The sequence below is a fragment of the Tribolium castaneum genome, chromosome 8 (assembly GCF_031307605.1).
Source record: "Tribolium castaneum strain GA2 chromosome 8, icTriCast1.1, whole genome shotgun sequence".
Lineage (NCBI taxonomy): Eukaryota > Metazoa > Arthropoda > Insecta > Coleoptera > Tenebrionidae > Tribolium > Tribolium castaneum.
Window position 1 is genome coordinate 11709465 of NC_087401.1, and position 16400 is coordinate 11725864.

General features: G+C 35.5%; 3 protein-coding genes across 5 annotated transcripts in view; 1 reads left to right on the forward strand and 2 right to left on the reverse strand.

Annotated features, from left to right (window-relative positions):
• The window catches only part of Flo2 (Flotillin 2), a 76957-nt gene that overhangs the window by 27516 nt on the left and 33041 nt on the right, over positions 1 to 16400 (forward strand). The gene's annotated exons all lie outside the window — the stretch shown is intronic.
• Positions 1547 to 4271, reverse strand: LOC661267 (glucose dehydrogenase [FAD, quinone]). The gene is made up of 3 exons (XM_967439.4): positions 4108 to 4271; positions 3251 to 3516; positions 1547 to 3199 (listed from the first exon to the last, which is right to left on the reverse strand). Exons 2-3 carry the CDS (start codon positions 3486 to 3488, stop codon positions 1605 to 1607), a joined length of 1833 nt encoding a protein of 610 aa, XP_972532.2. The 5' UTR covers positions 3489 to 3516; positions 4108 to 4271; the 3' UTR covers positions 1547 to 1604.
• LOC661216 (uncharacterized protein) lies at positions 9611 to 16375 on the reverse strand. 3 transcript variants are annotated; one of them, XM_015981066.2, is made up of 4 exons: positions 16225 to 16371; positions 16124 to 16170; positions 13141 to 13684; positions 9611 to 11759 (listed from the first exon to the last, which is right to left on the reverse strand). In XM_015981066.2, the coding sequence occupies exons 3-4, from the start codon at positions 13628 to 13630 to the stop codon at positions 10396 to 10398; spliced, it is 1854 nt and encodes a 617-aa protein (XP_015836552.1). In that variant the 5' UTR covers positions 13631 to 13684; positions 16124 to 16170; positions 16225 to 16371; the 3' UTR covers positions 9611 to 10395. The 3 variants fall into 3 exon arrangements, with proteins under 3 accessions (XP_015836552.1, XP_015836551.1, XP_064214494.1); XM_015981065.2 differs by having other exon boundaries at positions 16220 to 16371; XM_064358424.1 differs by having other exon boundaries at positions 16124 to 16375.

Here is a 16400-nt window from a genome sequence, read left to right on the forward strand (position 1 = left end):
CCAATTGGTCAAATCCGGTCGGATTGGTGGCTATTAATATTTTTATCTTTTAGGTGCAATTTTTTAGGCATATTATAATATTGTTTTCAGTGAGAGAAATCAAATTTCTCTCACAAGAGAGATAAAGCTGTCAGTTTTACTCACGAGTGAGTAAATCTAGGGAAAATTGGAGAAAATAATGACTGTTTTTTTTTGGATTTTTTTACAATGCACCTGTAAGATAAAACGTCGTATATCACACGTGATAGAAATGCGATTATAAAGCGCACTCATGGGTCAAAATTTCTACTCTCATTTAATGATGCATTTCTATCATTTATAATATAATATACTATTATCTTACAGGTGCAGTCTTTTAGGTACATTATAATACTGTTTTCGGTGAGAGAAATCAAATTTTTCTCACAAGGGAGATAAAGCTGTCAGCTTTACTCACGAGTGAGTAAATCTGGGGAAAATAGGGAAAATAATGAGACTGTTTTTCTTGGATTTTTTTACAATGCACCTGTAAGATAAAACGGCGTATATCACACGTGATAGAAATGCGATTATAAAACTCGTGAGAAATGTATCACTCGTGCGCAAGCGCACTCGTGGGTCAAAATTTTTACTCTTATTTAATGATGCATTTCTATCATTTATAATATAATATACTATTATCTTACAGGTGCAGTCTTTTAGGTACATTATAATACCGTTTTCGGTGAGAGAAATCAAATTTCTCTCACAAGAGAGATAAAGTTGTCGGTTCTGCTCACGAGTGAGTAAATCTAGGGCATATAGGAGAAAATAATGAGACTGTTTTTCTTGGATTTTTTTTACAATGCACCTGTAAGATAAAACGGCGTATATCACACGTGATAGAAATGCGATTATAAAGATCGTGAGAAATGTCTCACTCGTGCGCAAGCGCACTCGTGGGTCCAAATTTTTACTCTTATTTATTGATGCATTTCTATCATTTATAATATAATATACTTTTATCTTACAGGTGCAGTTTTTTAGGTACATTATAATATTGTTTTCTGTGAGAGAAATTAATTTTTTTTCACAAGAGAGATAAAGCTGTCGTTTATTGATAAAGCCCGAATAATTAATAAAATTAAGTGGAAATATTTTGAACAGATTTTGATAAGTTAAACTAAACAAAAATAAACAACAAAAATAGAAAGTAGAAAAAATAGTATATTACACTCGTTTTATAAGACTTAATTGTGGCACTCCGTCGTCGTGCTCCAAAACCATTCGTGCCACAATAAAACTCCTATAATAATACACTATTAAAAATTCAATTGTAAGATAAAAACCCGATTTACACCCAAACTCGTTAAATAAATAACTATTTTTGTTGCAGGTACGTGCCGTCGCCTATTGACCCATCTGTAAGTATTTTGTGTTGTCTAAATTGTTGAAAAACCCACATTTGGGGCCAACCTTGGCCAAAAATCTTTGTTACAGAATTACATAACTTTGTAAGAATCTCGTTTTAAGCGACTTTCCATTACACACTAGGTCGCGCATTTCGCAAGCAATTAAAACAAGCAAAATTATTTAAATTATTTAATTAATATAATTACAATTAAAATAACGAATCACAGTAAATGTCAGCTTCTATTCGCCCAGTCTTCTTTGATCAAATCGGCCCCTTTTTCCGCAATCATAAAAGTGGGCGAATTCGTATGAGCCGCCGGTACTTCAGGCATGATGGAGGCATCAATAACCCGCAACCCTTTAATACCATAAACCCTTAATCGTGGGTCCACCACTGCTTTTTTATCGCTGGGTGGCCCCATTTTGCAAGTACCACTCTGATGGTAGATGGTGAAGGTGAAATGGCGTGCCATACATTTGAAGTAATCGTCGGAGGCGAAGCCGTATTTGGCACATTGGGGGATGGGGATGTCATGGAGGCGGGCACCGAGTGCCTGGAGGGCGGGCTGTTGGGTGATGTTTAGGATTAGATGGACGCCACCCATGATGGTGTCCATGTCCTCGTCATAGGCGAAGTAATTGGGGTAGATGTAGGGTTTTGCCCGGTAGTTGTTGTTCTTGAGCATGATGCGACCTTTACTTTTGGGTCTCATCAACATGGGGAAAACCATGAAGGTGTCTAGGTCCTCAATGGGTTTGTAAACCGCGTCATAGAGTTCGTTTGTTATGCCAAAATCTTTGCGCAGTAAGGGGTCGGAAACGATGGAACCGCCTTGGAACAGCAGTTCAATGTCGGGGTACCCGTCTGGGTCCGTGGGGTTCTTCAGGTCATGGAAGACCAGGACCTCGCAGCCTCCGGGTACCGATAACGGGCCTTTGTGGTAGTTCAAGTACTGTCGCATGTTTTCCGTGGTTATCATTTTTTCGGTGTTGAGCGAGTACGGTTTGTTGATGATGAAAGTGAGACCGCCCAAGGCGATGTGGTCCATGAGGTTGTAGCCAACCTTAAGGTTGGACAGTACCGGAATACCTTTCTGGGTGAGGTGTTTCCGGGGCCCGATTCCGCTCAACATGAGGAGTTGTGGCGAGTTTATGGCACCTGCTGAGACGATGACCTCTTTCGAGGCCCGGATCTGGTACCTGGTACCATCCCGGAAGAATTCAACGCCTATTGTTTGTTTGGTCTTGGGGTCGATTAGTACCTTGCTGACCATGGCGAGTTTTTTGACGTGGAGGTTGGGGCGGTTTCGAATGGGGTGGAGGTAGGCCCTACTGGCACTCTCCCGGACCCCATCTCGCATCGAGACTTGGAGTCGGGACACGCCTACTTGGATGGGGCCGTTGTAATCGACGGATTTAATACCGTTTTGGTTACTGGCTTCTATAATGGCATCGGCGATCTTGGTTTTAAAAGGGGCATAACTGACCGAGAGGTACCCCTCTTTTGAGTGGTACTCGGGGTAGGGGGAGTCGGGGACGGAGAAATTTTCCACTTTTTTGAAATAAGGGAGGACCTCTTTGAAGGACCACCCTGTGTTGCCCAAATCGGCCCAGTGGTCGTAATCCCGGTGGTTCCCCCGGGTGTAGATCATGTAGTTGAGGACACTTGACCCGCCCACGACTTTCCCTCTCGGCCATTTGCACTGCTGGTTGTCCATCCCCATGCAGAAACGCCCACTGGGGGTGGTTTTGTACTTCCAGTTCGAATCGGTGAATTGCAGGTAGTTGGCTAGGATGGGCATATCCATTAGGTAGTTCTCCGTACGACCTAATAACAACTCCATCAGAATTTTGTTTTTTTTTTCGAAAAATTCATTACCTGCTTCGATTAGTAGCACTTTCCAGTTGGGGTTTTCGGAGAGACGGTTGGCAACGACGCAGCCGGCGCTCCCGGCGCCTACTACGATAAAATCGTACTCTGGGAGGAGGTTTCGCACATCTTCAGGCTCGAGGTTAAATTGGGCTTCGCCCTCCTCGAGGATGTTGATGATTCCCTCCAAGACACTTTGTTGGTAGGTGTTGGCAATGATGGTCAGGAGAATCACTGTTTTTAGCATTTTTGCTTAATTTGACGTCAAATGAACACTGAAAAATCAGGAAGAGATTAAGTTGTTGGATGTAATTGCAGATTTGAAGGTTGGGTGCATTGAGGTTCCGGGTGACCTTATTGGAGATATTTTGACTTTGATTCGCAAGAACTTGACACACGTGTGACTGTGGAAATTGTTTCCATTTTCTTGGTATTTTTCCATGCGTTTTGAAATTCAAGCCAAGTTGCAAAATTTATTCACGCGATTAGAATTCTGTTGGTGCCAAGTCTGGATAAACCAGTGGCTGATGCATTGCCAATCAAGCAGGTGTTATAAAAATTTAAATTATTCAATTACTAATTTCTTAGTACGGTACACTTAATTCATGAAACTGCAACGATCTGGCGAAGTTGGTGAAAGTTGTAACAAGGCCACGGTCATGCCGTAATATTTATATTATCAAGACCTAACAACATAGGTGTGAAAATCAAATTTGGTTTTCGAGAAATCGGGTAATTCGATTTTAATTGACAATTGGGTCGCAAGGCCTTCTTCATTCCATCGCCTTTTAATGGTGTGACAATGGAGCGCGCTTTAATTATTTTTCTTGGAAAAATTGTGAAAATTAATAATTGGCTTTACTTACAAATTAAATGAACTTCTCAGGCCCTTGTCACGCAAAACTCATCATTTCACCACCAACTCATCAAACGAAATAGCCGCTTTCTGATCACTCGCACACTTGAAAACGGTCTTCTTTAAGCCACAACAAGGTTGTTTTTGCCTCCCTCTTCTGTGATACCTTGGATTTCTGCATTTTATTTGGATTTTCCCCCCACTTTCCAACTGACGAAACGCACATTTCTTTCGTGTTTTATTCGGTTAGACTTTCATCGACATTTTAAAATATTTTGCAAAATTGTTGTTGAATTCTACTCCACAATTAGAAAAATTAATCAGTGCACGCCTGCTACAGGTCAGTAACGGGATTTTATTACAGTGAAACTTTCATGAGCACTTTGATTTGACAATAAGATTGTCACGTGTTGGGGGTTCAGGAAATGCTTCCGTCAGTTTTTTGCGCAATCAGGAAATGCCTACACATTTTTTTTTCAGGTTTTTTTAAACAATTATTGGAATTTATTGTTTTGAGGTCTTCAATGACATCATTTTGTTGTTAATGATAGCTGTCACTTCGAGTTATTGTTTTAAAATTTTTTTGTTACATTACTGGTGATTATTGCAAGTTGACGTAAATTCAATTGAAATTTGTAAAAAAATTAATTACAGCTTGTTACACGCTCGAATAAATACAGGGTGAGTCGTAAACTTAGGAAATGGCAGTTTAAGCCAAATAATAACGAAAAGAGACTCACCCCGTATTTATAATTTCCTGATAGTGTAAACATGTAATTAATGTATTAGCTCGGTTTAGCTATTATTGCATTATCAAAAGACGTCTTTTGCGTCCTTTAACAATTTTGTTCCGATTTTTCGAGAAAATCCGTTTCGATAACGACTTTTTTAATGAAGGAAAAACACTAAAATCATCATCAAAACTTTCCGTTTGGTCAGTTCTAGACAATTGCAATTATATTGCCAACGTCAAACAATGGAAATTAATTTGATTTATTAGAATAAAAAATAGTTTTTTTCGTAGCGCGTATTTGATTTTTTAGGGGACAAAGGTCGCAACATTTTTTAGTTGGGTATTTAGTTAGTTGGCTTGCCTTGAACTTTAATTTTTTGAGTAAAGGTATGATCCGGAAAGACGAAATTTACATCTGCAAAGCTCATTTTTGCATTTAGGTATTGCTGCTAAAGCAAAAGTATTTGAATAAATTTGAATGAATTAGTACTGGATTAAAATTTCATAAATATTGTAAAAATTACAAAAACATTGAGTTAACGGAAGAAAAATTTTGACTTTGATTTAAAAACTTTGAGTTTTGGATTTCGAAAAGTCGTTTATTTCGAATCGTTTATACAATGTGTTCAAAAATGATTGTTCATCAAGTCAGCTATGGAATTCAACTCAATGTACCGCTTCATTCAAACGCCAATTGTGGTTTCTGATTATTGTCATCTCTGTCAAACATTTGAATTAGTTTTTTACTGTCTTTTTTGATTTCAATTGTAGGGTTTGTCTTGACTTGTGTTTTATATTTCGGTGATTTTTAATGTTGCTTTTTGCATTTTTTTGGCTGATTTGTCACTTTGACGTCATTCACAATGTGAATTAAGCGGCACATTACGTTCAAATTTCATAGGTGACTTGATGAACAATCATTTTTGAACACTTTGTATTCTGGTCATTAGTTAAAGACTTGTTCGGGGAATGAATTAAAATAATAATTTGTAGCGTAAACACCACTTTATGCATTTTTATAGAATTTTTTCAAGCTAAAGCCTAATTAGTCCATTGTGTGGACGTGACCGTTGCCTCGTTGATTGTGGCCCAGTGGGTGTTTTGCCAATAAACAACATTTTTTATTTACTTATGAATTATGATTTATGACTGCGTGTGACGTTAAGGGGTTTCCCTAAAATCTCGTCTCATCTCAACCACAGCGAGGAAAATTTTGAGTAATTTTCAAGCACCTTACTTGCAATATTGGAAATCTGGTCGTCCATGAAGTTAATTGAATATAATTTACAAGCAGTAAAAAACTAACTATCCGGACATTCCACCAAATTTTGCGAATAAAACTAAATCAGGATATGCAGAGTTCCTTATCCTTGTTTCATCCTTGGACTTTAAGAATTGAATCTCTTTGGTGATTTCACAATTTCTTTGTGTCAAGCAATTAGCATAATGTTTTTATTTAATCACTACTTTTGTACAGATCTTTTAAATTATTACGCAATGTGAAGATTTAATCACGGATTATTTTTACCTTGAGCGTGGCAAATTTTTCCATGGATTATTATTGAATGAAAATTCAAAAATTGCACAATTGGGAGAGCATCGGTCAAACCAGTGCAACTTTTTTCTTCATAGGCCGCAAGAGCAGTTATTGCTAAATATACCGTGTTCTAATAATTCAGTCTCGGTTTCGATCAGTTGAGTAAGTTCGCCGGTAGTCACTCGGCATGAAAGTACATTGCATTAAAATTGCAAAATTTTGCAATTTTTTTAAACGGCTCTTGGTGAGCTGGAAGGGATGGGTCGCGTAAATGTTGCAGAAAAACGTAAATTTTGAATGTTGGGTCACAGTTTGGACAGGTTTTGTAATATTGCTCTTTCCTCCCTCTTCAGATTCGTGTTTATTTCACATTTCGTCCTTCAGGTTGTACCTTCTAATACGTCATTCGGGCTTTCTGGGGTATTGAATGTTGCGGCAATCGCAATTTTCAACTTTTTAACTATTAAAATGCTCAGATAAAGCCACTTGGTTTCCAGCTTTTGAAGTGGTCGGTTGGATTTTTGATAAATGTGAAAATGAGCGATCTTGTGGGGTTTTAGACGAAGTCGGGCGTTTTGAAGTGATTTTTGGTGGAAAAAAAATCAAGAATTTTGTGCGGGTTTATTTTAGTGCTGTGTTAACGAATAACTTATTTTCGTGGATGCATAATTGGACCAAAAAAAATTTTATAATTTTTTTATGATTTCTGGAAACTTATTGAAATAATTTCGTTAACATTTATTTTAGAAAAAATTAAACTTTATTTATAATTCGATTTTCGGTCATATTTGTAATAAAAAATAATAATTTAAGGTAGTTTCAACAAATTTGTTGCAATTTATTTTATTTAAAAGTATAATACGTTTTTTAATTGATTTTTTGATACTTGTGATAATAAATTAAAAAAATATAAATTCAATAAATTTCTAAGTTTTTTCTTACAAAAATAATAATTTGAACTTTGATGACGATTTTAGTTTTTTGCTAAGAATTATAATGAAGAGGAGTTTTGACAAAATATTGTAAAACTGAAAAAAAACAAAAAATTTTTTTTTAAATTATCTAACAGAATTTTTAGAGAACATTGTATTTTTTGCGTTAAAGCGTTAAGTGAAATGCAAAGTGTTTAATCTTCAATTAGTAAATCGAAGTCAAGTGTTTGCGTTTATCGATTTAATTGTTCAAGTTTTGTGATATTTAAGATTAATTGATGTCGAGTTTCATCAACTCGTAATTTTTCGTTTATTGTTTATCAACTTTCGATTAAATTGCAGTCCGTTTCAAAATTCTGCACATTTCAACAGAGTTCAAATTATCCACGATTTGGGTCATTTTGTAGCGACAAAATACCACTTCGGTGTATTAACATATTAGAAGGTGATCGAACCTTGCGCCAATCATACGCCGTATTGTACGCAATTAGATATGAATTTTTACAGATTAGAAGACGTCCTTGTCCGTTTTACTTTCTAATGTTTTAGTTCCGAGCGCATTTGTTTCGAAATGAAACACAACGTTTCGAATGGTGTGTGCGCAATGTTTTTCGTTCTCGTTTTTCTTTTCAACTTTCGATATTTTAAAACGGATTTTTTCCCAATTGTGCACACGGCTGCCGAATACGGAGCATATTGCTCAAAAGAAACGAGAGAATGAAGGCCGCAGCTTTGACGAAATTTCGGTGCTGAAATCGAAAGTCAAGAGAGGGAATTCGGACGGTCTTGAACTTGACACTGATTCTCTCGAGACCCAGATAAAAAAATCGATTGAACATCTAGAATCACTAAACTTATCGATTTTTATTTATTAAATTTGTGATTAAAAAATAATAATAATTCCGATTGTGTTAAAATTTAGAATAAGAAAATAAAGCTCTAAAGAGTTTGATACTGAATTCTGCACACCCTGTAGTAATTCAGATGAATTAAATTTGACTAATAAATTTTTTAGACCTTGCTCAAGACGTATCAAGTAATAATGTTTCAAAATGGCACTGTTTGTATTTTTTATTAATTTTTAAAACTGAAGGTGCAAAACCGATTTTTTTTCGTTTTTATTTTTTTAACACTAACAATTCTTGAACCGATTTGAATTTTTTTGGAGATGTGTGTAAGTAACTAAAAAGGCGTCCTTTGGGCATAAAAAAATAATACTATGCCATTAAAAATGTATCATTATGACTTAACACTTTTTTTGGACACTCTGTATAATAAAAAATATTTACCCGAAATGAATAAAAGACTAATAAATGATGCATCTTTAAACGAAAAACAAAACAAATCACCTACGCTGTGGTCAAAATGATTGGCAAAATATGTGAATGAAGGAGAAATGTGGAGGTTGGATCAAAAGAAAAAAACAGAAAATACTAATAATAGTAATTTTTCTCGTATATTTATTTATAGTCTGTGAATGTAAACAAACAGAAACAAGTACTTTTCATTCTTGTATGTAGGCAAGCAATTATACACTCCTGCTGCCAATAAACTAATAATAAATAAAACAGAATAATTGACCTTCTTTTATCCTTTATTTTGTAATCCTTAATCCTTTATTATTAATCCTTTAATAAGAATACTCGTTGATGTGTCGGTCCGTTTGGGACTTACTACAGTGCTCAAAAATCACATACTTAATGGTATGTGGTAGAGAAATGCTTACATATAAAGCTAAAAATAGTAAAAAAAAATTCGTGTACTTTTTTGAAATTGATAATATTGTTTAACCTAAAATAATAAAAAAGTGTGACTTTTCTTGTTAGCAAGTTTTTTTATTCACTCAATTTATTAACATTTAAGTGCACAATTGAAACCAACTCACTGTCAATATTATATCGCCTACTACGATTTTCTAAAAATGATGAATTACAAATGGCAAAACTCGATTTTTTTAAATGCAACACTCTATATTTATTTTAGACTTATTGATAAATAACGAATTCCTAAGAAATAATTCCTAGTAATGGCAATTTACAAAGTGTGATTTTTGATGATTTTATTTTTTTTTATTTAAAAACTGCTAATTTTTTTTATTGTAATTTTAAAAATAATTATTTATCGCTGTATTAGGGAACGATTACTTAGTGTAAAACATACAAACATTAAAAAATAATGAAAACTGAAGAAGTTGACAAGATAAGTTTGTAGCGCCAGAATTTTTAAAATACGACTTTTGGAATTTTTTCAAGATTTTTTTCATTCCCTTTTTGAGCAACCTGTATAAAAAAAATTTAATAAAACTACAAGACAGAATTTTTCCTAGTTTATTAAATAATCAACAATACAACTTTAACAATATACACAGCTTACAAGTCGCAAGTTATTAAATTATCAATTAACGGAGTATTATTTATACGATCGATTACGCTTAAATTAATGACTTATTTTATACTAAGTCAAAATAAAACTACAATTAAAACTGATACCTATTTAAATAAAAATAGACTTGATTGAGCACTTTATAAAAAATTACTTATTTCCGTTTAATCGCTTACATTTAGTAATAATCAGGAAAACTTTTTATTGTTTATTAGCGAGAATTTATTCATTAATCATTAGTAATCCGCGTCATTTTACAATCAAACTTTTCACATTAATTTTTTCCATAAAAGTAAACGATCAGTGGAAAAATTTTATAACTCGTTTGTTAGTCAGTTATTAATAATTTGGACATAGTCTCACGTTTAATCGCTGTCATTACCTAATTTGGCACGAAAAGAAAAATTTAATACTTATCTAAGACGTGACCAGACTTTAGCACTTAAAACAAACATTAAATAAGAGAAAATTTCTCTACAACTTATATTAAAAAGTACAATTTTTATGTGGCCTAGGAAAAGGTTACAATTAAAACGGTGGTAGAAAAAATTCTATATGTAATTTGTGAAAACACAAGGCTATTATTGTTCCTAAAAACTGTTTGAGGTAGTTGTAGAAAAAACATACGTATAGCACACGTGTGAAATGAATGAACGGGAATGAAACGTCATAAATAATTGTATTAGAATTAAATTAGATTATCACTTCGAAAGTCTATCGTTGTAGCCAATCCTCTTTGACCAGATCCGCCCCTTTTTCCCCCACCATAATCGCCGGTGCGTTCGTATTCCCACTCGGAATGGTCGGCATGATAGAGGCGTCAATCACCCTCAACCCCTCCACTCCATAGACCTTCAACCTGGGATCAACCACAGCCTCCTTATCCCAACTCGGCCCCATCTTGCACGTCCCCACCGGATGGTAAATCGTCATCGAAATCGTCCTTATATGGCACTCCAAATACTCATCACTCCCAAACTCAAAATCCCGACAATTCGGAAACTTGATTCGATGCACTCTTGCCCCAAACTGCTTAAAAGCTTGGGCTTCGCCGATTTTAATCGCCATCTTTGCCCCCTCCACTAGTACTTTAATATCAATGGGATCGTCAAAATAGTTGGCGTTGATCACAGGCGGCACGAAGGGATTTTTGCTTTGGAGGCGGATCCAACCGCGCGATTTGGGCCTCAGGAGGAGGGGCATAAGCGTGAAGACGTCCTTATTGGCGATAGGGCGGTACACCGTGTTGTAGAGGTGGTCCGTAAGTCCTAAAACTTTACGGACTCGGACGCCGGCGTCCGAATTTATACTGGCAGGTGCCATGTGGAATTGGACGTCGGGCCAGGAACGGTTACCGTATTTCGTGTTGACGAAGGCCAGGCCTTCGACCCCTCCGAGGGTGGTCATGGGGCCTTTGGCGTTCATGACGTACTGCATGGTCATGGGGAAGGCCTGGAAGCGGTCCTGGACTATGGAGACGGGTTTGTCGACTAGAAACGTGAAACCGCCCATGCCCACATGGTCCTGGAGGTTCTCCCCGACGGGGAGGTCCCTCAGGACTGGGATCCCGAACTTGGAGAGCTGGGGCTGGGGACCGATGCCTGATAGCATGAGGATTTGAGGAGTGTTGATGGCGCCGGCGCTCATTATGACTTCTTTTCGCGCCAAAACGATCTGTTTATGGCCGTTTCGGACGAATTCGACCCCGAAAGCCCGCATGGTTGATGGGTTGATTAGGACTCGAGTCACGTGGGAGTTTAAGGCGATGTGGATGTTTTTACGGAGTCTGATGGGGCGGAGGAAGGCTTTGGCTGTGGAACAACGGGAACCACGTCTTATGGTACCCTGGGCGACCATGAAACCGGCCTGTTCGGCACCATTTATGTCCCGGTTGGGGTACCCTAGCTCAGTACCCGCCTGGACGAAGGCCAGGACTAAGGGGGTCCTCCATGGGGACTCCTGAACTGTCAATAAACCCCCTTGGTTGTGATATTTGGTACGCGCCAAGTACGGGTTCCTGTTATCTTCCGATTTTTTGAAGTAGTGGAGAACATTTTCGTAGTTCCAACCATGGTTCCCTAACAAATGATAATATACAGGGTGATTTTTTTATCGTCTCCATTGGAAAATATTTAACTTCTGATATTGCTACAGCTTTAAAATTTTGTATACGATCTAAATCGACCATTCTGAGTTTAAGTAAATTATTTTCAAAATGACTGGGCTTCAGGAACTACAAAAAATTGGTGCCAAGTTTAAAATTTTAAATAGTAACCACACATTTTTATTACATTTTTGAATTTTTTTTTAAGCTGAGTAAATTTTACCCAAGTTGTTGGTACTTATCTGTCATAATTTTTGACATATGTCAATTTTTAACATAAATTTTCATTTGCAAGGGTTTATCTAAGAAATCACAGCCCTTGAATCCTTTGCTATAAGTGAATATTTTTTTTATATTCGATAACCGAAGGTTTGAGGATTTTTCTAGGATTTTTTAGATTTTTAACTGTTAAAATTCATGGCTAGTATGATTTTTTTCAAAATGGTTTTCAAAAAACTGCTATAACTTAGTTTTTTAAATGGAACGACTCTATTTTCTTAACGACAATCGAAAGTATATCGATATTTATGGTAACTTTTATTAATGCGTCCTATACCTATCTCTTACAGTTTTTGAAAAAAATCACAAAAAACGGATTTTACTTCGTAATTTTCATAGTTAATCAATTAGACCTTGCAAAATGGTCAACATTGTCAAACTTTAATATTTGATTTAATTTTTAGCTGGTTTATTATCGAATAAGCAGTAAAACATTGGTATTTAATTATAGTTTATTATAACTTATTGAATTATGTAAAGTAACTCAGTCAGTCTGCCATCGAACTTCTTGAACTTCTTGAATGAAAATGGTAAACAAATAGGACATTTCTTTTAATTAATAGCACAATTTTATCGTATGTTTTGAAAGTTTACTTGATTAAAAATAAAAAAATGAGCCAAAATTCAGTTTTTTGCGATTATTTCAAAAACTGAGATAGATATGAAGGATGTTAACAAAAGTTGAATAAAAATTGATGTTCGTTTAATTACCATTGAAAAAACAGGGTCGTTTTATTTGGAAAAACTGTTTTATAAATAATGTTTAATCACCATTGTCAAAAATCATAGTAGCCTTGCATTTTGACAGTTGATGATCTTGAAAATTTGAAGAGACTCTTTGAACCTTTAGCTATCAAATGCAGAAAGAATTATTCACTTATTGTAAAAGGTTCACATGCTGTGATATCTTAAATGAATCCCTGCCAATGAAAATTTGTATAAAAAATTGACATACGTCAAAAACTATAACATATAAGTACTATCAACTAGGGTACATTTTCCAAAATGCAATAAAAATAAGTGGTTACTTTTTAAAATTTCGAAGTTGGCGCTAATTTTCGTCGTAATGGACTCACCCATGGCCTCCCATTGGTCGTAATCGTGCCGATTCCCCCGCACGTACAGCATATAGTTCAGTACACTGGACCCGCCCAAAACCTTGCCTCTGGGCCAATTGCACCGCCCATTGTTCATCCCAAGACACGCCCTCCCCGTCGGTTCCGTCTTATACGTCCAATCGAGTTTCGACAGCTGGAGATAAGCGGCCAATGAGGGGACGTCCGAGATCTCATTTTCGTCCGGTCCGGCCTCCAGGAGGAGCACATTCCAAGAGGGGATTTCGGATAGGCGCGAGGCTACAACCGCCCCCGCTGAACCGCCCCCTACAACTACGAAGTCGTACTCTTTGTAGAGCGTTCTTCGGTTGATTATGGGCGATTCCGGGTCGAGTTTGTCGTAGTGGTAGTAGGAAATTCCAGCGAAGATCAGAGGGATGATCCAGAGGGTTGAACCGACGATTCCGATGGTTTTAAGGGCGGTTGATATGAACAGGGTTTCGACTACCATTTTTCGGGATTTTCATTTTAGTCCCAGGGGGCATGACTGAGGCTAGGGGGCGAGCTGGAATAGGAAATGTTTGAGGAGAAATTGTAAATATGGAAGGTGTTGCTACTGAAGAAAGTTAAGTTTATGGCGGTGTTAGTTTTATGAGGTTTAAAATGTTGTGAAGGGAGATTTTTTTATTTGTTAATTGATATATGGTGTGATTATGGCAAAATGTAAAAACAATACGATTACTAGCACCATTGGGTAAAAATTACACGCCAATTAGGCTAAATTGATGTCATCATTGCACAATTTTTAAATCAGGAAATTGCGACACCGGTTTTCTCTTTCTTTTAATTTGATATTTGTGTATTGAATTCTGTGACGGTTTTAATAATTGTGTGACCTGAATATAAATAATTGTCTTTTCAACTTATCTCAATCCCTTTTGTTGTATAATTTTTTTGGTAATTGAAATATTGCTATTTCGTTTTTATTATCCGATAGATCGACTTAAAATACAAAAACTAAAAATATTTTTATTACGCACAGGGTGTTGTATACAGGGTGGTGAACCAAAGTTATATTTTTTTAAATGGAACAACCTTTATATTTTTGCGTAATTCGATTCTATGCAAAAAAATAATGTAACTTTATATAAACTATTATGGGTCTATCTTTTTTCGTTTGGGAATTATTCAACTTTTCGTTATAAAAATGACCAATTTTTGGAAAATCACTGTAAAGTCGCCTATGAATATTTTCCGGCGCATTTGCAACAAAAAAAAAAAAACAGAATACCTTGCAGTTTTAGCAAATAGTCGACTTTTAGTTAAAGCACGAAGATAATATACAGAGTGTGCCAAAACGCCAAAAGTTGAATAACTCATTTTTTCAAATGGAAACACCCTGTATTTTTTTTCATGTGTCGATAGAATTTTTAATAAGTTTTCTAACGGTATGGGGTTTGCATAGCAAATTCAAAATATTTTTCGAGATTTTTCAAAAAAAAAATTATTACAAGAAAATTAGTTATCGTAGAATCTGATAAGTCAAATTGTAATTTATTTTTTGATATGTCCTAATGTGACTAATTACATTAATAATCTAATTATTATTTGATACATAAATGAATTTTGCTCATCAAAAATTAATAATAAAATAAATAAAAAAAGAAAAAAAATTGAACACTAAGAAATATTTTAAATTTGCTATACAAACTGCATATCATTAGAAAGGCTATAAAAAATGCTATCGATACGTGCAAAAAATACATGGTTTTCCATGAAAAAAAAAATGTGTTATTCATCTTTTTGCGTTTTGGCACACTCTGTATATTACCTTGCATGTTGCAAGTAACAGTCGACTGTTGCTAAAACTGCAGGATGTTCTGAGTTTTTCTGTTGCAAGTTTTTCGTAAAATATTCACAGGCGACTTCGCAGTGATTTTTCAAAAAATTGGTCTTTTTTATAACGAAAAATTGAATAATTCTGAAACGAAAAAAAATAGACACATAAAAGTTTACATAAAGTTACATTATTTTTTGCGTAGAATTAAATTATGCAAAAATATTTTGTTTGTGGACAGTCGATCTATTGGATAGTAGAAACGGCATGGCAATATTTTAAATAATAAAAAAGTTATACACCCTGTATTTAAAAACTATTTTTTTTACAATTCTTTCTTTAAGAAATCTTTTTTTAAATTATGTTCATTATAAGCGCCCCCTTTAATTTTTCCAGAAAGTAATAATTTAGGCAAAAAACCTTGGCAGGTATCAGGAAGAAGTGTAAATATTGCTTGAAAACAATTCAAACGGTTCTACAAAAGTCTTGTCATTTTCCGCATCAAAAAATTTTTTGCTTCCGCTCCCAAGCACCGCTTAGTTTAACACTCGTAATTTAAAAATACATTGACGTTTTCCACTTGAGTGATTTCTATTAATTTTTATTATTGAATCAACAATAATTAAAAACCGTACAGCTGTTACGTATCATCATGTAGTCATCAAATTTCACTGTTTTTTTTCCGTTGAACCCAAACTTGCAATTAAGGCGCTCATCAACCGAAGATATGGAGATTAGCTCTTCGGAAATTACACTCGTGGGTGTAATTTATGACGTCATGCTTTCTTCTCCGAAAAGATAAGCAGCTATCAGTGTCCATGCTGATGTAATCACTTTCTTCCGTTACTTCCGACCACTTGAAGAATGTGAATCAATTTCAAATGTCATAATAACTTCCGATTCCGTCAATACACGACGAGAATGGTAATTAAGTGACCTGAATAATGGGGAAATTGTGAGACGCGGCGCCAAAAAACAACTCTTTATCTCGGAGATTCCGGCGAAGAAAGTTGTTATGTAACTAATACGCAATCGACCGCTCTTCGAGGTCTCGCTCTTACGAAATTTCGGTTATTTTCTTGAACGGTGTTAACAGCAATTAATAAATAGTTAAATTACAATTAAATAATTAAAAAAAAAACAGTACTTGCCACGAACAGTACTCACTTTTTTTAAGTCCTGTTCTTCCATCTTCGTCTCGTCCTCCCCTCACACTAAATTAAATCAAATTAATTAATTATTTCATTCAAAAAACCAAACCACACCACAGTAAAAAAATAGTTCAGTTTTTAACACTAGAATGTGCACTATATCGCTAACAGATTTCTACCACAATGACTCTCCAGTCACTTCTAAAGCTTTACTGTCTTGTTCTTAGCCAAGTGGGGATGTGTGTTACCTCTTTTTGGCACTCTGACTGAAAGGAAATTCTTGTAGACATCAT

Coding starts and splice junctions, on each gene's coding strand:
- LOC661216 (XM_064358424.1), bottom strand. CDS start 13,630: ATGGTAGTCGAAACCCTGTTCATATCAACCGCCCTTAAAACCATCGGA. Junction 11,760..13,140: donor CGACCAATGGGAGGCCATGG/GTGAGTCCATTA, acceptor ATCATTTGTTAG/GGAACCATGGTTGGAACTAC.
- LOC661267 (XM_967439.4), bottom strand. CDS start 3,488: ATGCTAAAAACAGTGATTCTCCTGACCATCATTGCCAACACCTACCAA. Junction 3,200..3,250: donor AGTGCTACTAATCGAAGCAG/GTAATGAATTTT, acceptor AGTTGTTATTAG/GTCGTACGGAGAACTACCTA.